The sequence below is a fragment of the Liolophura sinensis genome, chromosome 5, assembly GCF_032854445.1.
Source record: "Liolophura sinensis isolate JHLJ2023 chromosome 5, CUHK_Ljap_v2, whole genome shotgun sequence".
In the NCBI taxonomy this organism is placed as follows: Eukaryota; Metazoa; Mollusca; class Polyplacophora; order Chitonida; family Chitonidae; genus Liolophura; species Liolophura sinensis.
Genome location: NC_088299.1, coordinates 14964859 through 14988056, shown reverse-complemented (window position 1 = coordinate 14988056; position 23198 = coordinate 14964859). Strand labels below are relative to the sequence as shown.

Here is a 23198-nt window from a genome sequence, read left to right as displayed (position 1 = left end):
GTTGATAATGATGGATTTTATACAACCAGTCCAGTTAGTTAGTAACACCATTGTCCTAATGTAACCAGTCCAATCAACTGATAATTCTTGTAACGATGTAACCAGTCCAGTCAGTTGATAACTCTATTATTATGTAACCAGTCGTATGTAACCAGTCAACTCAAGTAATAACACTTGCTCTTCACAATTCCAGTCAGTAGATAACACCATTTTCGAGTGTGTGTGTTTCTTTTTGTTGTTTTTTTTTTTTTTGGTAACCAGGGGTCAGTTGAAAATTGCTCATATGTAACCAGTCCAGTCAGTTGATAACTCGCTCATACATGTACGTAACCAGTCCAGTCAAGGTGATAACTCTGGTTCTGATGTAACCATTCCAGTGAGAAGTTTTGTTCTAACAGTATCTACGGAGTTCAGTAAGTTGATAACTATTGTTCTAATTTCAACCTATTCCACTCAAATGATAAGTTATTTTTTATCAGCTAACAGTTGTCCTTATCTCTGCCTACCCAGTCCTGCCAGTTGATATGTACAAAATCTTGTAAATTACATGTAGATATCTCTTTCATTTAAGTAGATTTTACATCACAATTGACAGATTTCTCAATAGTTCCCTTTACCACAGTGGAATTTCAAAAAAGAAAGATTAGTCGCATTTTTTACAGCTCTTTATCTGCTGTTAAATGTTGTATGATCCAAATGACTACCGATGCTACGATAAATTCCTCCAATAACGCAGACAAGGTGCCCACACGATCTATAAATAAACATGATCTGTACATACAGTGCTCATATACATATCAATATAAGTATCGATAGACTAAGTGTGCAAGTGTGCGAGTGGCTGACTGTTGATGTGGCAGAGTTTGTTCCATATGTCTGCCAAGGTGTGGTTGACCGCCTGTACATAACAAACTCTACCAACAGAGCATATTTTTATTTGATCCTGTATCTACTTCTAACAATATACAAATGTAACTAAAATTCACTCTGCCCGTGTAAACATGAAGTGTTTATTGTATGTGTGTCCAGCTTATTTTATTGCAACTAGCAGGTCCATTAGTATGCATGCATACTGGCTCCCTGATTACAATAGAGACAGATGAAGTGATTTGATTGGATAGATTAAGCCATGTGATAGAGCAGATGGGAGTAATTGATTGGACACATGGAGATATGTGATTGGATATATAGCCACATGAGTGAAGAAATGAAGTTGTGTGATTGAACACATCATGTGACTGAACAAATGGAGTAATGTGATTGGAGAAATAGAGTTTGATTTTTGGATAGATGGAATAATGTGATTGGACAGCTAGATTATGTGACTTCACAGATGGAGAAATGTGATTGGACAGATGGAGAAATGTGATTGGACAGATGGAGTCCTGGGATTGGACACATTATGTTATATGACAGATGAAAATCATGTGATTTGGACAGGTGGATTCTCATTCAGTCACAAAGGCAATCAACATCAGCTCATGAGAGAGGGGCAATTAAAGGAACTACTAACCATAGTGATCTTAACTCAGTCAAGCATTTCGGTGGTGTCAGTCTGTTATATTCATTCCAGCTTAACTATTGTGTCCTGGTGTCAGACAGAGTGTCACAAGGGCAAATGAAACAACCATGTGAAGTGATCAAGGTGTCCTGTCTGTGTGTCGGCTGCTGACAGGAACATTGTGTCTAGGACAAAACAAACTTAATGTAGCACTGGTCACATTTAGCTCTTCTTCTGTCTGAATCGGGATACCAAATTTCCAATAAAGGCAGACTTCTCTTTAAATTATCAGCATTTTAGTTGTATTTTTTCTTGTTTCATTCCCTTAGTAACTTTTAACTGCCAGTAATTTTTCACTACTGGTGCATGTGTTGTACATCGCATTACTATTTAAAATCCTTGGATTGGAGACATAGAGCAGACACGGTCGGTGTCTGGTAGTTCAATGAATGCTCGCCTACCCATGCATCAAGAAAACATGCAATGATTGATTGAGTAACAATTAATTGATGACATAATGCATCAACATAATGAAAGTGTTATAATTCTGCGTTTCGGGCCCGTCTGACCTGAATATCAGCACAGATGTGACAAGACACAATCTCTCATTTCATTCGTGTACTGTGTGTGGAAGGCATCCACACACAAAATCCCAAACAAACCTCTATCTTACTTCCTTTTTGGACCAGAAAAATTGATTTTTTTGCTCTGGCTTACTTTTCACCATTGTAATCGCCTGGTTAATCTACAATTAATTTTCCACTGCCTCAGTTTTTTGGGAGAAAATATAACATTCAAACCCACACAAATGCTGTGAAAAACATATGATGGATGGAAACCACACAACCCGGCAGCCCTTATCTTTTGTTGCCATTTTTTCAATAGCTTCAAGCTCAGGGGGAAAAAAAGGGAGACAACCAAATGCCACTCTGCTGTGCACAAGGTGAAATAAATCGACAAAATCTTGTGTAAAAGAGGGGAAGTTAATGCGTCGCTTCAAGCCAGTCCATCAATGCTGAGTGGTGTTACAGTACATCAGGGAACACAGAGGACTGTTTGGAAAATTTATTGACATGCTTTTCTAGCTATACGGCTGGATGAACTGAAGCCAGATTTTCGGGTTTCATGTTGCAATGGATGAACTGAAGCCAGATTTTCGGGTTTCATGTTGCAATGGATGAACTGAAGCCAGATTTTCGGGTTTCATGTTGCAATGGATGAACTGAAGCCAGATTTTCGGGTTCTGCCAATGGCAGGATTGTAGCTAGTTGGACTTACATAGGAGTTTATTAATCAGAGGCCTGTTTAGATTACTACACACTAAGCAAGTTGAACAGAAGCGATGTCTTCTGAGCAAGGGACACATGCATCATGTCTGTGGGAATGTATTATCCTGTCGTTGATTGGTGGATAGAGACTGCATCAAGTCCATCGTATTTAAGCATATTTCACTTCTGTTTTCAAGGATCAACAAAGCTCAGATGTTTTCCACGTGAAGAAATCACTGGTAGACAATTAATGTCAGATTAAAACAAGTGCCCTTTTGAATATTCTTTATTTCCAGAGCCAACTGCTATGTTATCAAACAGACACCGTGTTTGTGGGTTTCCCCGATGCTCTGCCCGGTTTCCACCCACCATAATGCTGGTCGCCGTCGTATAAGTGAAATATTCTTCAGTACGGCGTAAAACACCAATCAAATAAATAAACAAATTAATCAAACAGACTGGATTATTTTTTTCTCTTTTTTTTTACTTTTGTTTTGGGTCATACCCACAAAGAAGGGACGTCTTTAGTTGTCAATGGCATATTTTGATTTGAGCTGTGAAGGATCTTAACCGAGCCAAAAATGACATCAAAGAGAGCATAATCATATGACGATGATGGTGATGATGATGATGGCCATGGTTTATCAAAATTCATTGAAATCTTTTCTAAAACTCATGCAAGCATATGTACATCTGCACATGGAGGCAAAATGTGTTTGCAAAACTTACAACACAACTCTTGCTGGACAAGTAGCGTTGGCCATTCAGAACTGACTTTAGACAGGCACACAAACAGACAGACTGGGCAGAGAGACAACCATGTTGCCACATCGCCATGTGGATAAAGATACAAAAAAAAAAAAAAAAAAATTCAATATTCTAAGCAGTCACAGATTTGTATGACTGTTTTGTTATTTTTATAGGCATTGAACGCTGGCTAAAAGCATGCTTGGTGTTCACTACACATGCTGACTGAACAATCAATTACAGGGCCTCTTGGGTGCCAGGTCATAAAATCAACTAATAGTTTCTGGCAACAGCAACTGTCTCTCAAAATAGACAGTGGGGGGCTGTTTATAGCAAAATGTGATGATCATTTGACCCAATGCTAGTCCAGTACACTATGCACACACTACTCGCTTACACAGCCCTCTACCTAGCTCCCTCTCAGGAGAGATTAGCCTCTCATTTTATACAGCATCATTTTTGATGGCCTACAACTGTATCTTGTAATATAACTGTATCTTGTAATATAACCTTATCTCATAATATACATGTAACTGTATCTTATAATATAACCTTATCTTGTAATATACATGTAACTGTATCTCGTAATACAGCTGTACCTCGTAACATAACCGTATCAAGGTTTGATTTACACCAACATTCATCAAAACCTGATTTCCTTGCGACGTATCTAGCCAGACGAGAAGTGCAGGGCAGCAGGCTCTCCCTCACTAGGGACCCGTGCTTTAACCGACCACTGGCTCCCTCCACCCACGCACCCGGGCTCCAGACTGGGCATACTTTACCCGCTCTCAGCCAGCCTCATTCCCACAAATTTGTTACAGCCATGTACAACTTGTTTGTCTTCCCGTTTATTGAATTTTCTCATCCTCCGGGAAAGAGCTTTACTTTTATCATTATTAGGTTTTTCACAAAAGCATGTCTTTCATAACCCTAAGCATTGCTGCCTATATAATATCAGTGCCTCTGTCTGTGGACAACATACTGCCCAGTTTTTTCTTGTTCAATACTAAACGGTCGAAAAAATCAAAGATTTATTATCTGTACACAGGAAAATACTGGGTGTAAAAAAAAGAAAATGGAAAATCACCCATCACAAGTTTTGAGGCAAAATAATGATCAAAGCCTGTCTACAAAACATAAATATCCTGTGCAGTTCTTTGCACTATTCTGAAAACTGAGAGAAGCTATGCAAAAGCGCCACAGAGGCTCAGTTCCTTACATTCAGGGATTTCCTACATTAACACCACCATGACATATTGGAATAATACAATAAACCCTCTGTTTTGCTATTTTTTATACAACATGACTTACCTCAGTTTCAGGCTCAGAGGGTAAATCCATGGAAGTTTCCATCATCTGACCTTCATAGTCTTCACTCATGTCAAGGTCATTGGCATCCAGGTTGTGTTCTCCACGGAGGATCGTTTCTGGAACGTTACACCCTGGATGGCGTTCATGGTAATGCTTCAGCAAGTTACCTAGAGATGAACATAAAGGACCTGTGTGCCATTACAAATGCAATCTTAAAAGAAACAGTGCACATGTATATCAAAATATATAGGAATAAATGTAAGTTTTTCTCTTATAAACGGTTTCTATACATTGATCTATACGTTGTGCATTGTTGTGTATATTTAGTTAAAGATGACAGTCAGAAACTGTCCAGAAACTAGCATTTCTTTTTATCGGGATTCTTCACTTGTAATAACCACAAATATAAAGATCCACAGACTGAAATATGCAGATAAAAACTAAAGATAAACACTATCAGGTCTTAATTCATGCATTTTTAAACTTAAATTTCTAAATTTAGGGTTTTGGTGTCAAAAGTTTGGGATTCAAAACGATAACATTTTCTTTGCATACATGTCAAAACGATGACACTGAGAGTTTCCATATATAAAGGGTGCCCAAACTCTTCAGCTTCCTCAAACCCTGATTGTCCTATATGTATGACCAAAAAGGGAAAAAGTTAGGTAAAAATGTAGGAGTTTTATTGGCCTACTTTTGGTAGAGAATGAACTGAAGATGCAGAGGTGGCATTTGAACGGACGATCCATGGTTTGTCGTGAGGCAGGGTCTAGCATGTTCACCCCATGCTTGCGAATAAGGTGGCGTTCGCGATTTGACTTCGTCGAAAACGTCACTGGGCATCTTGGGCATTTAAAAGGCTTTTGTCCTAAAAAAAAAACACAAAATAAAAAAAAGATAAATATTGTAGAATACACCTATTTATCAGGTATTGTTGGTGTACCTGGAGTAAACTATCATATAAAAACATGACCATGACAATGTGTGACACTTGTCTAGACCATCCCTTAAGGCCTCACTGATATCTATGTCCTTCAAACAGCTACCAGATAAACAAATGAAGGACATTTTCAGGTCTCTTGGGAGGATATCACTTTTATGGACTTGCTCTACGCCGGGAAGCCTTCTAATGTACAGTACATAAATGTGTAGACAACTTTGAAACAAAATGCTGAGATAACAGATTAACCTGCAACCCATAGTTGGATTAGACCTTACAGGATATGACCCTGTGGGACGTTGCGCCGTCTAGCGTAACACGCAACAAGATGAGCGATGAGGCACTCAAAGGATTAGCAGCTGGCTTTGTGTCAGGATTTTCATCGTTTGCTCTTAAGCCAGCCTCTGTTACTATGAGCATAATCACACAGCCTTAAACACTGTAAAAGACCTCAAAAGGTTTGCTGGAAAAAAAAAAACTCAAGCAGGGGTCGAAAAGTCAAAAGGCACCCACAGCTAAAAAGCCTGATCCTATAGTGTAACACATTACCAGGGTGTCCTGAGAGATAAGATTATCTTGTCTTCACAAGCTAAATGTATCTAATTCATGTTCCGACAATTTACACAAAGGACAGCATCCGTATTTACACAGCACGACTGCTTTGAGCAATGTTATGGGTTTCATTTTTTGACTTACCTGTATGCGTGAGCAGATGTCTGGTAAGAGAGCTAACCCATGGGAAGGTTCGCGAGCAGTAGGGACAGTGGAGTTTGTGCGGAGAGTCGGCGTAAGAATTTCTTTTTTTCTTCTGTCCGACTTCACCATCAATTTTCAGGCCTTCAGCAAAACCATCCAGAGAGTGACCTTCTGTCACTTCATTGATCTAATTAGGAAAATTAACAGAAAAAAAAGGAAATAAACAGACAGTGTTGATATTGTAGAATTTAGTTTTTGATTTTTTCAAGCACAAACACCTGTACCCAAAGTTACACACACAAGATGATGGTGAAATGACACACTTACAATTAATCAAAAACAGCCTTAAAGAGCAAAAAATAACTAGGAGATATCCCAGTTGGTGTTGATATTTCTCAAAAACACAACTATAAATTAAAATGTGAATGAATAAGGAACAAAGTTATGTTCAGCTATGTAGAAATTAAAGTTATGCTACTGATGATAATCATTAACACTCAAACATCAAGCATGTATTTTGGAACATGGAAGTTAATCTAGTCAAGGTTCATCATGAAATTTGTGTTCAATTTGACAGGTTAATCACAACTAACTCTTTTCCATATTTCATTTCCTTCATTTAGTGTCTCACTGTTGTTGCAAAACTGTTAATCTAACTAGAGATATTCAACATTTAAGACTGTCGCTCTTTTATAAGGCATATCACCTACATGTTTTAATGGTATGTTTAAAACTAACAAATGTCTGCTTAAATGTACTTCGTGGAGAAAATACAAGCAGGGGTTTAACATATTTCATTGACACGTAGAAATCAGTACGTACATGTTCTTCAGGCACATTGTCCAGGCTGTCATTCCCAAACTCATCATCATTGAAGGAAAACGGTGCTTGGCCAGTCGGAGTAGTCTCCCCTGAGTGCAGCAGTTCTTCAGCCGAGGAGGATTTTTTGTTGCAGTTTTCATCCACACTTTCAGAAGGAGATTGTTTATTTTCTAGGGCTTTTTTGCTTTCAGCATTAGGAGTTTTTTTATCAAATGTTCTTGAGAGTATTTTAATAGGAGAGTGGTCTAGGTTGTCTGGTACTTGGAAGAAAGCTTTGAACTGGTGAGGATCAGTAACGTCCATCATTTTGTGAATGGAAGCCAATTCGCAGTCAGACCCTGCCAAAGCAATGACAAGAATACATTGAATTGAAATTCAACACTGAAATGTAATATTTTGGACCAACTTTTAACAGGTTTAAATTAAAATGATTTTTAAAATCTGAATAATAATTCAATATCAGGAAACCAAGATTCATAAGAATGGATATGATTACCGAGTTAACTTTATGTTAATAGCCTCTTCACATATTACTGTATGAAGGCCTGCATGACACATATTGAAAAACAAGAAAAAAATTTACTTATTGGTGTTTCCAGATACTGTGGAATTTTATTACAAGATGTGTTTAAAAAATTATTTCTTAAAATCTGGGCTGACTTAAGTACACAAAAAGGTGACATGAGAAAAATAAAATAGAAACATTAATGGTACTCAAAGTGATGAGGAAAAATATTGAAAAAATAATAATTCTCACAAAAAAGACAAACAAAGAATAGATATGATCTTTATAAGTCAAATAAAATAAAAATAAATTAAAAAGATGCTTTTTTACAATCATGCAAGTATAGAAAATGTGTCAGTTCTTAGGAATCTAAACTAATCTCACTGAAGTTTCAGTGCGAAAAAAACTCGTTTTTCATCTGAGTTATTTTAGCATCTATATTTTTCTACATAATAATTCTTGCTAGCTTTTCTTTGTCAAATGCACACTCCACTAAGATGTTTTCAAACCAAAAATAAATACAATATCCATTGCACATGGGCACACACAGAATGTGGGAAAACATAAGTCAGAAAGCACATTATTTTTTAACTAGAAATCAAATCACACTTTTTTTAACAAACGACTTACCTTCATATCACAGCTGAGAGTTTGAAAACGAACAAATTAAGATTTTATATTGTGAGAGGATATCAAGCAATAACTTTACAAAATGTTAATGTATCATAATTACAAAATGTTAGCGTAAAATCTCCATGAGTGAATCTGGCTGTCACCTGGAGGCCTGGTGTAAAGCTCTACAGCTATCAAGGAACTCGTGTAGAAGATTAGCAATGGAGGGGAGAGAACTCCTGACATACCTGATCCAGCACTGCCAGAGCGGGAGCTTGGCAAAGGTGCAGAGATGGACGTACAGGACTTGTTCAGGCGGGATGAATGACCCTTAGCCAGGAAGTGCTGAATTTGGATATGTTTCTCCAGAGCAAGGTGTGACCTGAAAACCTGAGGACAGTACTGACACTGGGCCTGATTGGTCAGTCCTGCTTGGGGCCGGGCCTTAGGTAAAGTCTGCAGAGGGAGAATAGAACAGGTCTGTTTCTGAGTGAGTGCTTGGGGTTTACAGTCTGTTTTTGAAGACAAATAGTACAATAAATGGTCCATGCAAATGATAAGATGAGATCATGTTTCATTTCTGTCTTAAATTTGAGAGTTTCGTCGATGCAAGTATTTATTTGTTTGGTTGAAGTTTTTTGCCATGCTGAAGAATATTTCACTTACACAACAGCATCCAACATTATGATGAGAGGAAACTGGGCAGAGCCTGGGGGAAACTCAAAACCATCCACAGGTTGTTGCCAGACCTTTCCACATGCGAATGGAGAGGAAGCTAGCATGACCCCATTGGTGAGAGGATCCTGAGTTGTGCTGAATAAGCCCGCTAACCACTAGACCACAAAGGCCTCTGGATGCAAGTAAAGAAAGCAAGAACACATACACAAAACACCAATTTGAGTTTAAATGGGAAATGGAAAATTAACTTACCACACTTGTTTCTGTTTTAGTCACTGGCTCCTTCTTCACAGAGAGATCCATAGGGAGGTCATCAGCTGTGACAGAGGTCACTTCAACCTTTGTCTGTAGCAGAGGTTTAGGGCTTGGTTTTCTCATCACAGCTTTATCCGGCTTCATACTGAAGTCTAAAGGCACATCTTCATTAGTCAGGGGAACTGGCTCAGTCTTAACTGTTAATGGCATAGTTGTAGGATGATTGGATGGAAGAGAGCGAATGGGTGTAGAGTGGGCGGGACGTGGAGAGGGGGTGGAGCTCAACAGTGCCACGCCGTTCTGGGGTGTAGGGGTGGACCCAAACCTCATCATGCTCAGGCTGGGGCTCGAACAAGCACTGCCAAAAGAATTTTCCATGGAGGCATCGGAGAGTTGCTCACCGTCCTTGTCCAGGAGTCCAAGAATGCCAGCGGGCTCGTTCACATGAATGAAGCCCTCAATGAGATTCTGGGGAACATCCAGGTGCTGTTTCTGAATGTGGCGCACACAGTTCGCCTTCGTGGAGAAGCCGATGCTGCACTTCTGGCACAAAAAGGGCTTCTGACGACAACTGCTGTGGGAGCGCAGATGGTGTTTGAGCGCACGGAAAAACTTGAAGTCCACACCGCAGTATTTACAGATTGTGTCTGGAGAATGGAAATTGGTAGCATCCAGCTTTTTCGCTGAATCGGCAGAAACAAACTTGTTGTAGCCAATAGATTTTTCAATATCTTCTTTGCTGATTTTTGCATGCTTTTTCCTGTAAAAGACAAGAAAATTTTTTACTCCCAAAACACTTCACAATTCCACAAAACTGTGAGCAACATGCACCCCAATTTATTACCATAATACGTAATTAGGTCTGCCGTGAGGTTGCTACTTAACATGCAGTGCCTGTATATTTACCTAAGACTTAATTAGAACTTTCTGGACAAAATCCGAGTGATTTGCAGACAATAAACATTGGGGATTTCAGGCTTAAAGGATACATGAAAAGGAATTGTCAAACAAAGACTATGTTTCTATGCCAAATGAAAAAAAATTATGCCCCAGAATTTTTGTTAAAAAAATTTCACTTTGGGGGTATTTTTATACCTGTTAATCATCCCTCTATATTCTGCATATTTTCCATCAACGATCGAATTTTGGCAGAAATTACGTCAACATTTATCTTGCTCGGAACTTGGTGAACACCTCCAAAATGCCCCGAGCCCGTTGAACTGTGTTGCTACAGTGTGGGCAAGGTGACATGTACACAAACACTGCATGGCTTCTTCGAGCCAACTTAGCACCCCCTCTGCGGCCACCACCTGCCCTCATTCTATCTGTTCCCCACACCCCGGCACCCATTCAGCCAGACACATTTGGTCTGTCCCCTACAGAGTACTTTTTAAAAAGAGGTCATCTTTAACGTCACCACTGCAAGCTAGTTAATTTCCAGACTGACTGCTGGGGCCTTCAGAAAACTGTAGCCTGAAGCCATTTTCACCCTCAAAAGTGAAAGCTGAAAAATTTGCTTGTACTGTTATATGTTATTACACATGATAATTTGCACATTAAGAAATAAAACAAACGAGTGTCATTTATCCTTTAACTTGACATTATTCTGCATTATCACTGTATTTTCTACACATTTCCTGTACTAAGTACATTAAAATCCTAAAAATATTAGGCTTTCTCAAATAGCAACAAAACTGATCGCTTTATTACCTGACATGTCGTTCACAGTTGGCTTTGGTTGTGAAGGCATAGTCACATATCAAACTATTACCTGACACGTCATTCACACTTGGCTTTGGTGGTGAAGGCAAAGTCACATATCAAACTATTACCTGACATGTCGTTCACAGTTGGCTTTGGTGGTGAAGGCAAAGTCACATATCAAACACTGAAATGGACGCTCTCCGTTGTGAGTTCGCAGGTGTCGTATAAGAGTGCTCTTGTCGGCGCTGGAGTAACTGCAGAGGTTGCATTTGTACGGGGACAGTCCTAGATGGGTTCTTGTATGACCTACAAGAAACATTGCATGAAGAACTGAGGGGCCAAGTACTCTGTGTCCTGTATGTCATGTACAATGTATGCTAGATACCAAAACCAACCTGTTCACTAATATTTATGCATGACATACATAATAATATAATATAATACATAATATACAAGTCTGCTCGTCAAAGTCAAACCCTTCAGGAAACATTTCCGCTAGCAGCGCACCTTGATTCACAGCGTAAATTGTGGCACACCACAAATGGTCGCACATCAAAAGTGGTCGCACATCAAAAGTGGTCGCACATCATACATGGTTGGCACCAACATGTAAACATGTTGCCTGCAATGCTATGCAAATCAGCCATAAAATCCGTATGTTAAGCTAACTCGTAACATTTACTGATAAGTATTATTTTGACAACAATTGCGTTTCCCACATGCAATCATGCTGAAGTGAAATCATGCCAATTCTGTTAGTGAAACATCCATGACTCAATCAAATGAATTTCCATGCCTTCTATAACCATGCTTTCATAAATTTTTGACACCAATGAACAAAACAAGATAAAAAGTCCTTTAACAAAATTAGACAGACATGCCATTAGCGGTACATAAAACACATTCCTTTTCACCAAACAATACATGCTAATACAAATGCTATCCACAATCTCAAACAAACATATTAGATGGTGAATACTTAAGATGCATTACTTACAAAGGTAAAATTAACAGACATAAAGCAGTCTCATTCAAACATAGCCATGACCACTTAGTTTTTACTGAAACTTCAAACTTGGACAAAAAAGAAAAGACGCTGTCTGAATTTGAACCACAGGAACTCGACAAATGCTTCAACAAGCCATTACATCCACAACACTCACCTTTTAAAGCTCTGTAATTTGTAAAACTCTTATCACAGTACTTGCAGACAAACATGCCTTTAGATGTGGATTTGTCATGCGTTAGGAGCTCACCCCCACCCCCACCGCTGTCCTCGTCCGTGAGGGGTGATGCGACCGTGGGGGAAGGGCAATCCGGTGGGCCACCAAGCGAGACAGCATGCAGCATACTCAGGCCAGGCAACATTCTAACATGGGAGGAGCCAGAGGTACTTACAATTTGCCCCACCATTGGGCTACGGGCGGGGATGGAGCTAGGGTAGTTCATGGACCCTGGCATCATGGGGGATCCAGAGGCCCCAACACGTGCCCCAGATAGTGGGAACTGAGAATGACTGGGGGACAGTGAGTGCTCTCCATTCATGTCAGACACTGCAGAGAAAGACTCAGCACTTTTCTTAGGACAGTCTGCAAGCTTTTTCACTGACTGCTTCATTGGTTTTTCTTCAGCCATTTTCGCTGAATACACTTGCCCTAATTTGGCAAAATACTCGTCATTCTGCATTTTCTCGATGTTAGAAATTGCCTCCCCTTGGTCCGATAGATCGTCTGTTGATTTTAAGTCTAAGTAGGCTAAAAAACTATGTTTTATAAAACTATCTTGCCCCATGGAGCTGTTCAGGTCTGCCTTTTCTCGACACTCTGCTAAGGCTTTATCCGACAGGTGTTTAATCATGTGAAGATGCAGTTTCTGGGCGTTTTCAAAGTCGCACTGACAAATCGGGCATGAAGCCATCTTCTCCGGAATATGACCACACTCGTGGAGCTTCAAGGCGCCTTTACAAGGAAATGTTTTGGTGCAATCTTTACAGGAAAAGTGGTGGTAAGCGCTGCTGGCCTGCCGCGGGCTTTTCTCACAAAATGCTTTAGCGGCCAATGAGAACTTGCTGATGGAGAATTCCATAAAATTCAAATCGTGAAATCCAACAGCCACTTCCTCCTCCCCATTGGTGCTGCTGACAGGTGAGACACGTGCCTGAGCATTGTCATTGTTGTTAGAGTGGACAATTAGCTTGTGCATCTGCAATCCATTTTGGGTGCGGAATGACAGACTACAGGTGTGACAGCGCAGCGTGTAGCTAGTGTGGGTCTCCAGGTGACTCTGCATGCCGTATTTACAGAGGAAGGATTTCCCACAAATAGGGCAATGTAAGGGATCACCATCAGCATTCAAGGCCTCTTCCTTAAACACACAAATGACAGATCAAAACATTTTAGAATAAGTTTTAATACTCAATATGAAATTTCCTCTCCACTTTAGTTTACAAGTCACTCTTCCTGAAGACTAGAACATAATTTTTCAGTTTCATTCTTGTTTAACACTATTCTCAAGAATATTTCACACTTATCAAAATCACAGTTTGACAAAACTGATGAAAACAGGGGAACCATCCTATGCTACACCAGGATAACAATCAGGGATGAAACAGCTACCATGTCATTTTGTCACTCACCATTTTGTCAGAATCTTGCTGAAGACTCTCCTGACACACCAAGTCATCCATGGACTGACTGGAAGAAGGAGAGCCCATACGTAGGTCGGAGTTATAGGACAGTCTCCGTTTACTCTCATGGCCTGTCTCCTCCGAATCTTCCAACTGTCTTTTCTCTCTGTGACCACCAGAGGGCGCCTCCTTCCTCGTGACTTGACATCTATCCACATAGGTTCTTGAGTTCATCTGCGAGAAGGGAAGAAGCGTGTGGAGGCCCACCATGCTGGGCACGTTCAGTTCTCCTTTAGACGGAGTGTTCTTGTTAGCGCGGGCTTTACGTCCAGACCCAATGCGTATTTCATTGGACGCCAGCTCCCCATCTTTGCCATGGATACGCATATGTCGGTGCATATTCCCATTGGTCGTGAACGCCATTTTGCATACTTTACACTTAAAAGGCCTCTCTCCTGTGTAAAATATGACATACACGTATAATGAAAAAATACATCAAACCTTACCAAAAAAAAAAAATTTATCTCTCATATCCATAAATTGAAAAGATCACACAAAAACATAAAACAATAAAACAAGACATCCACTTTTTCAGTTAATAACATATCTGTGAAATTATCTGCTAAGTATGATTTAAAATTTAAACAAAACCGTAGTCACTTACCTGAATGGACCAGCATATGTCTGTCAAGTGAGCTCTGAGAACTAAGCACTTTCCCACATATAGTGCACGTGTTGTTGTTGGTCGTGCCAGTCACCACTGAGTTGTGGGAACGGATGTGTTTTGTGAGCTCATGAGATGAGCCAAATGTCAGAGGACACACAGGGCAGTCAAACTTCCTCTCACAGTTTTGGGAGCCGGGTGAAGTGTTGAGCACCTGGTCAAACCGAATTTAATTATTTATTTATTTATCTGATTGGTGTTTTACGCCGTACTCAAGAATATTTCACTTATACATCGGCGGCGTTGTGATGAGAGGAAACCGGGCAGAGCCTGGAGGAAACCCACAACCATCCGCAGGTTGCTGGAAGACCTTCCCACTTATGGTTGGAGAGGAAACCAGCATGAGTTGGACTTGAACTCGCAGCGATCACATTGGTGAGAGGCTCCTAGGTCATCACGCTGCGCCAGCACGCTAACCAACTAAGCCACGGAGGCCCCTAAAATCAAATAGTTACATTAATTTGTATACTTGACTGAGTGTAGAAATATTCACTTAGCAAACTTCACAATTTCTTTCACATGAAAGTCTTATCCTTGATTTAAGTTGTGAAACTGCACTCTGACAACCTCAGCCAAGTAAATGTACGCACTATATTTTAAACATTACAAATAATACTTATATTAACTTATAAAACTTTCTTTCAAAAAGATTTTCACAAAATTCAAAATAAGAGATGAAAAAGACATTTTGATATATCCTATTAAGATTAAGAATTAAACACCCATCAAAAAATACAGATATGTAGTGGAACAGTGAATCAGGCCTACCCCAGGTTTCTTGGCCCGTCTCCCGGGTGCTGGCTTTACACTGGACGGAGAGCTACAGGTTGGTGGGGTGTTGCCAGTACCAGGAGACGAGGGCACCGTACTCCAGCATGGTGACCGGTGGTTCTCCTGGTAAGTCACAGGAGCAGACTGTTCGTTTGAGTTTAGGGTGTTGACCATACTGGTCTCCTTTGACGTCTGTTCAGATTCGTTGTGGTTCAGATTAATACTGTGTGCATTTTCGTTGTCCCCATTATCAGCTGCCTCCTCAGGAGTGGGGTCATCATCCATGCCATTGCCTACAGAAGTGTCGATGACCAGTGGTCTCTCATCATCTTCATAATCATCGTTGTAAAGCTGTAAATGACAAAAATAACAGCATGCGTTATTCCAACAGGTCCTGGATTAGCGTTCTGTCCACTCATCACATGGAAAAACAATTCAATATTTCAAACAGTATAAATCGAGATCCAGTTAACACAAAGTGACAAAATTATGAAAATTAACAAAACATTTATGCCACAAATATTTAAACTGTATGTTCACATACCAGTACTTCTTGTACAAATATGGAGTAAACATTTTAAACTGATCACTTCACTTATTACAAGTTACATCACCTATGATGTTAAACTTCTGAGTAGAGCTGTGGCATGATCACAGAAATTATAAAACACTTGTATGGGCACTTTCATGTTTTCCGCTTAAATTGCTTCGTTTCACAAATGAGTACAAATTCTTATCTAACATACATGTAAAAGAAAAAACACTTCACACACGCCAAAAAATTAATTAATTAGTGTGAATGTTACTGCCTGTTTTTGAACTAATGAGGGAAAACTTAAACTTACCCCATTCTCTTGTGATGTGTTATCCACCTTCATTGGCACTTGTTCAGAGTTGTCCCCCTTGACTCCACTCTCTTGGCCTGCCCTCTCTTCATCAACTGTGTAACACAAGCAATCCAAATTACATCCACGGAAAAACTTCTGACAGAGTGACGATCAAATTTAAAATTTCGCAATGTTAGGTTTCTTCAGAGGGGTAACTTGACATATCGCCAAGTTTAACGCCAATGATGCACATGTATTTATTTCTTAATTCATTTATTCAATTAGTGTTCATGTGACCACACCTAGGTTATGTCAAGTACAAGTGTTTGACAGGAAAGATTCTCATCCTCCTTCAAAGCCTGACCTACAAGTACTTGTATGATGTTGGAAGTGGTTCAGTCGAACTGACCAGTTCCAAACAGAGACTTTCTACGGTCAAAGCCATTAGGACTCGTAATTCATTATTCCAGTGTCCACACATGACATGACGAATTTTAACCACAATATCATGAATGCCACATCGTAGATTTACAGGAATGTCATACCTGTTCTGATACAATCACCAACATTATCTGTGCTCACACAAGGGGGCAGCTTAAGGTGAAAACAATGTGAATTCAAACCAAAAAAAAAAAAAAGCTTTGAGATGTGAAACTCTTTCTGGAAGAGTAACTGAAATCAAGATTTCAATCATTTAGCTTCATCTTATGTATGACCTCTTGCTCTTATGAATATGATACTCAAAAGAAATGTCATCAGCAGACCTGCTGAATTTCTTCCACAGCAACCTTTGAAAATGATTTTTTTCAAGTGTTATCGGCATAATCTGCACGAGTTTTCATGAACAATTTGACAGTACAGAGGAAATATTAAAACTATTCATGTAGATTATAGCCCAAGTGTATTCTCTAATGAAATCTCTTCTCACCTACTCATGGGCTCTCGATCCATTTCATTTTCCACTCCAAAACAGTTACAATTTATCTACATTACACGGGCCCACATTATTAGTTTCCTTATTTTAAAATAACTGCACCTGTACAGTAAGATCTTTACACTTCACACCAAGATATGCCAGGCTCCCCTGTAGAGGTGATGTCTGTGACAGACCCCCCCCCCATCCTGCCCCACCCTCTTGTCTGAGGATGGCCCCACCCTGGCCACAGCTTGGAAGAAAGCCAGACATACATTCAGCAACATTCAGGAAAGTGTGCGGCAGCTCTAAATGACTACAATCCATAATCATAACAATAAGATTGGAAAGTATTGCACTCCTCCTAATCAACATGTAATTTAGCTAAGTATCAAATACAATTCACTTTAGTAATATATGTACCAGTACTAAAGATGAAATGGTTTCAAATTACAAAAGAAAGCATGCTTAAAAACACTATTTTGGGTTTCACGTTTTCCTTTTTTTCTTTTTCAAATCTTATTAGTCTTAATGGTTAGTTTTTTCTTTTTTTTTTCTTTTCCTTTTTATATGGATGTAGTTGTATCAAATTAAGCTCTATGTTAACTTTTTGGTTAAAAAAATAATAAAATCCAAGGTTTTGATATCTTCAGATTTTTCCAGCTTAAATATTTGTAAGTACAGATGCACTGGGAACTGTGGAGATCACACCTATAGCTTGGGTCCAGTCCTGATGATGCCTGTACATTCACATATCTAATCAACAGATGCATGTTACAGCTAGCCAATGCAATTCACTTCCCTTGCGCATTCGTTACACCTACATGTAACCATGTGCAATACATGTCTATGTTAAATTAAATGACATGCCCATGAGCAACAGCAGAGCCTTAACACATCTAATATGCTACATCGATTCAAAGATGAAAAGTGGATATTTGCATACAGTGATGTATATTACATGTGACCTCCAGTATAGAGGTCAAACATCCTGTCCAAACTACATGTTCATAACGTATTCAGATAACCCGTTATCAGAAAAATGAAGTCCAAATTACTTACACCATGTACCTTTTACCACAGGCAAATAAATGTGTCATTAACTGAACAACACAGGGACACTGACATTGTCTTTCTTTCACCATTTACTTAAAAATACAAATGCCCTGATACATGTAGTCAATGATAAAAACTACGCAACAAGTTTTGATAAACCGTGAAATGATAAGTTTTGAAAACAATGCGAAATTGATTGTTTATGTATTATTAAGTTTACAGGTATAATACTGTCTCTTGAAAACCAGTCCAATTTGGAATGGAATATAAAAAGAGGTACTCCATAAAACAGAACTATACATGTACACAGAATGTCAAAATTGACAGCAATCGATGCATTTAAATTTCATCTACGGATAACTGCAGAATGGGTGAATAAGAAATGTTCATAATCCTTTCACAAAGTAGCTGATCATAAACAGGGACATACCAACAACCTTCCCTACCATACCATTGTAATATTAAAGAGCTATTACTGCAAAACTTCCCTATCATCATTCAAACTAAATTATATCTGTTACCATTACTTATAGTAAGTACTGAAATTGTATAACCCAAAACATGAAGACCAAATGACACCTACCACACATAGTCCAGCGAGACAGAACAGAATGAATCCTTCCTGAGCAGGTAAGAGGCAAGTAACTGACTAATGTCCCCTAGGTGAGTGTGGGGCAAGCAGTGAGACATAAACAACTGACCATCCCTCCCAGTGGTCAAAACAGCCGGCTGGGACAGCTTATTATAGCACTCAGGAAATTACCTGGGCCTGCAGTGGTCAACAACTGCCCACTGACAGGTGAGAAAGACAATCAAGCAACCAGGTAAAGCATCCAGATAAAACTAAAGTGCCCCAGGTATGAATAATGAAGTAGGGAGCCCTCAGTGATGAAATCATTAATATTAACTATTGAAGTACAATGCTCAGGTAGCAGTGTGCGAGTGTGTATCCCAGAGTTGGCACCAATAACTGCCAGGCTTATGTAAACACCATCATGACTCTAAGGTGTGTAGACAAAATACACCTCTACCTGGGACTGGTGATCAAATGGTCCTGATACCAGGACTGAGCCAGCTTTAAAACTCCAAGGTTCTCCATCAGCACACCTGATAGCCCCACCCCTAATCCCCATTCCCCCTTTCTCCTACCTGTTGCACTAGACCATCAATCAGTCATGCCAGCCTTGCCTGTGAAGGCCTGTCCCTCCCTCCCTTCCTCTCTCTCCTCCACCCCTCCCCCTCCCCCACACTCCCTCACTCCACAGGTAAAAAGACAAACATGTCAGAACTCAGCCTTTTGCTCATCTATTTGACCTACCCCTGAGTTGGCTGCATACCAATACTGGTTTTCCTTTTGTTGTCCAGCGTGCTCTTAGCAACCCTACCCCAGCCCAGATACAGTGGCTTCAGTCCTCCAGGGGAGCCATGCACCAAGTTACTACTCAATTGCCCTGGGCATTCAGCTTCAGCTTGCTCCTGCCGCTACACCCAAGCAGAATGTCTGTGCCTCAGAGAGAAAGCTGGCCAGTGTCTGACCCCAAGTCTGTCTCCCCAACCTTCTCCTCTCCCTCCCACAGCCCTGCCAGTCTTACCTGGCTAGTCCTTACCTGCTGTACTTGGCATCATGCCTCTGGGCTGTTGATGTCAGGTATGACAGACTACACAGATTCCATCACTAACCCGCTCCATACACACTGCCTCTTTCTATCACAATACACCTATGCAATGTAGCAGTGCACTCACTTAATGCTTTACTGTAATAAGCTGGCCCTATTGTACTCTCCTCCCCCACTGCTTCCCTTACCCCCCAGTGGTCATCAACAGGTCCAGTCTTGACCACTGCCTCTCCCACCACATCCAGCTATACCTATGCCCAGCTGACCGTAACAACCGGCCATCCCATGACTTTCCTGGCCTCTTACCAAAAACACTATGGACTGCTGACTACCAGTATTACATGCTGGTGTACAAACATATACAATGTATATAAATGGTTGCAAAACAAAATGTTATTAATTTATAACATTTTAAGTTGAATTATCTTTTTTTCCAAAATTGTTATTCAAGTACACATGTATATATACTTGTTGTTCCTTCTGTCTTTATAATGTTTCATAAATCTAATGGGAAAATCAAAGACAAAGTTGTCCATAAATACATTTATACACTGTACTTTTCCTCAGACATCATCTCTAAAACACCCCAAAAATTGCTTTCATTAGACATACAAATGTAAAACAGATCAAAAAGAACTCCCGATCAAATCAATGGAGAGGTAACGGTACAACAAAAAACAGGCTGAACAGACACAATTGGTATGCTCAGTCAAGCAGACATGATAAGCCTGAATGGACAAATAACATGCTCCAGCCTGTCTGCAACATCAGTGAGTAACAACAGAACTTTCATTTTCTCAGCCAGGCTGGACAATGGGTGTTGAGAGGTGTCAGCCATTGACCATCCATTGACCAGCCTATGACCAGTAATACCACCCAGGTCAGCAGAGACTGTATACACCACTCCAGTCATTATCACTAGATGTAACCTAATTGTCAAACTGCAACTCTGCACTACCTCCCCAACCAACACCTACCCCAACCCCCAGGTCTCTTTTTTGTCCCTCCCCCTTTCCCCTCGCTCCCACCTCCTGAACCTGTTGATGGTTTGCTGGGGTACCCATGCAGAGACTTATTCTCACTATACCCCCAGAGGCAGGTTTTGGCATGAATGCTAACTCTACACCGGGGAAAATCTACCAGACATGCTGCTTACCCCATGGCTTGACGAAATCTGTGCATGAGCCAACATACAACTTTGTCCACAATTACATTTTCCCTCGCTTAATATCGAGTACTTTATCAATTTTATTGAAATTTTCATAGGAATTTATGTATTTTTATATATTTGTTGTTCTCCTCATGTGCATTTTTTTTTGAGATAAATATATTTCATCTGACAGAATGAAACAAAAGAATTGCCACTAATCAAAATTGTCTCTGATAGAGTCAGGTCATGCGGTGGAAAGAAATTTAAAGGATATCCTCCACAATTACTCTACAGTTACTTTGAAAGAGATATTTAAAGTTGATTCAGACACCCTGGCAGCTATAGCTTGCTGCTCATTCCTTACCACCTCACCTCCCCCCCTCCCCAATCCACAGGTTTTCCTACTCACCTCATCACCCCCACCCCTGCCCAAACACACACACAACATCTCAACCCAAAGATATCAGTTTTTGAAACATACATGCAATTAATGCCACCCATAACCGATCAATGTGTGGAGATTAAACTAATTAATTTTATAATTTAGTCTTTAAACTCATGCCAGTGTGAAAACTGTAAAATTGCGACATATTCATACTATAAACCACTAATTACATGTAAGACATATCGTTGTCCAGAGAAAACACCCAGTAACGACTGGCAGGTACCAGCTCTGTCAGCTGCATGTAGAGAACATGTAGAGGACATGCAGATTACATAGAGAATCTGCTGAGATTGGGCTCCTTTCATCCAGTTTTCTGGTCACTCTTCTCCTGTTCAAGTGTCCATTACTTAACACTAGTTGCAATTCAAGCACCTTTGCCAGAATTAATGAAGGAGCAGCCCGATGCATATTCATGAGTGTACCTCCTAGCGCTTACCCCAGGCTGCTAGCATCTACAGACCGTCCAGCTACAAAGGAAGCCAGAAGTAATACGCCATTAGCTCATGAATATGAATGCAGCCCATCTCTTGTCCGTTAGAGGATATGAAGGTGTACGAGGCCCGGCCTGTGCATGCCGGTCGGAGCCTGGTGTATGTTACTCCATCAATTAAACATCACCCACATCTGCTACAGTCCACCTTTGACAACGTGATAAGGATCAAGGAAGCTGGCACATCCATACATGTACATATATATATATATATATATATATACATACACATGTTCATGCACTCAATTAGTTGCAACACAGCCCCAACACTGCATTCAAACACGTACACAATACACATATTTCATTAGCATTTCATTTCTGTTCAGTTCTTTTTTAAATGTCTGAAGTGTAACTGTATGTTTACAGTCACAATAATCTGAAAAACATCTTCAAATTTACAATCAGCAGTGGAGACGTACACATTGTGAAGCTTACAAAAACGCTGGCAAAATAAAATTTTAACTTTTACACAAGTTCAAATGTTGGAAAAAACAAAATGTTGTGTCACCCATGAAATAGACCACGCAAAAACATTGTATGCAGCCTTAGATTATGACTGATATTTCTGGTGAAGAGCCTGAAGTCCACAATAAACATGTACAGTGTATATTAAAAATGATCCTCAATGAATGATGAATCATATTCATACATAATATATGTATAGTGTTGAGTTCGTCAGCGTAGATACAAAGAGCATAACAAGTAAGACAGAAAAATATCATGAATTCAACGAGTGCCATTGGAATATCATGTAATTGGCATCTCATTAGCATGCCAAATGAGAATGAGGGGTCTATATTTAGTTGACAAGCTGAAAATAGCCGTCAAACAATAATACATGCGCCAGTCGATCGTTTACCGCACCCTGCTACAATCTGAACACCAGATGTCATTAAGACATTTTAGTCAGATTCTTAAATCACTCCCCTCCGGTCCCACCATCCATACATGTACTTAAAAACTAACATCACAGTACAGGCCAGGTGTAAAAATAATAATACAAAAAAAATCATAAAAAATTGACGAGTCTGGATCATGTCAAATGGCTTAATTAGGTAAAGAAATTCTTCTTGAATTTTGAACAACAGTCTGTGTATGTGACAGCCCAACATACATACGTCCCTGTATATAGATCTCCTGGACAAAGATACTGTAACAGTACTCCTATGTAAATGCATGCACATGTTATGTAGCTTCTGACGTTTACAAGCTGTTCTCCTGCACCTGTACACTGGTCCTCAACCTGAGAAGGTGAGCTTCATCTGAATGCACGGTCTCCTCAGATCAGCAAAGTTTACCCAGGATCAACAGAAAACAAGACAGCTTGAAAAGAAATCATTTGAAAGTTTGCATGAACTCATTTTTGAAATCAAGGTGACATACATGTAATCAAAATCGCAGTTCAATCGCATCCTTGCAAATCTCTGACGCATCAGAACAGAAAATATTGTGTAGTCTGAATATTCCTGTGATTAATGTGAAATAATTAGGGTGCTATTTGCATGTATTTTTCGTGGTCGCATAGCAACTCATTTTTT

At 39.8% G+C, this 23198-nt stretch overlaps 1 protein-coding gene across 3 annotated transcripts in view; it reads right to left on the bottom strand.

The window, feature by feature from the left end:
• LOC135465398 (ras-responsive element-binding protein 1-like) overlaps positions 1-23198 on the bottom strand; it is a 76922-nt gene that overhangs the window by 13287 nt on the left and 40437 nt on the right. For 2 of the 3 annotated variants that reach the window (XM_064742630.1, XM_064742631.1), the window contains exons 2-13: positions 16009-16103; positions 15161-15514; positions 14333-14546; positions 13678-14123; positions 12206-13406; positions 11171-11348; positions 9336-10098; positions 8654-8861; positions 7289-7626; positions 6467-6653; positions 5525-5698; positions 4831-5018 (exon numbers count right to left, since the gene is read on the bottom strand). In XM_064742630.1, the coding sequence (XP_064598700.1) occupies positions 4831-5018; positions 5525-5698; positions 6467-6653; positions 7289-7626; positions 8654-8861; positions 9336-10098; positions 11171-11348; positions 12206-13406; positions 13678-14123; positions 14333-14546; positions 15161-15514; positions 16009-16103 (4346 nt within the window). The remainder of the gene's footprint in view (positions 1-4830; positions 5019-5524; positions 5699-6466; positions 6654-7288; positions 7627-8653; positions 8862-9335; positions 10099-11170; positions 11349-12205; positions 13407-13677; positions 14124-14332; positions 14547-15160; positions 15515-16008; positions 16104-23198) is intronic. The other variant, XM_064742632.1, reaches the window with a different exon arrangement.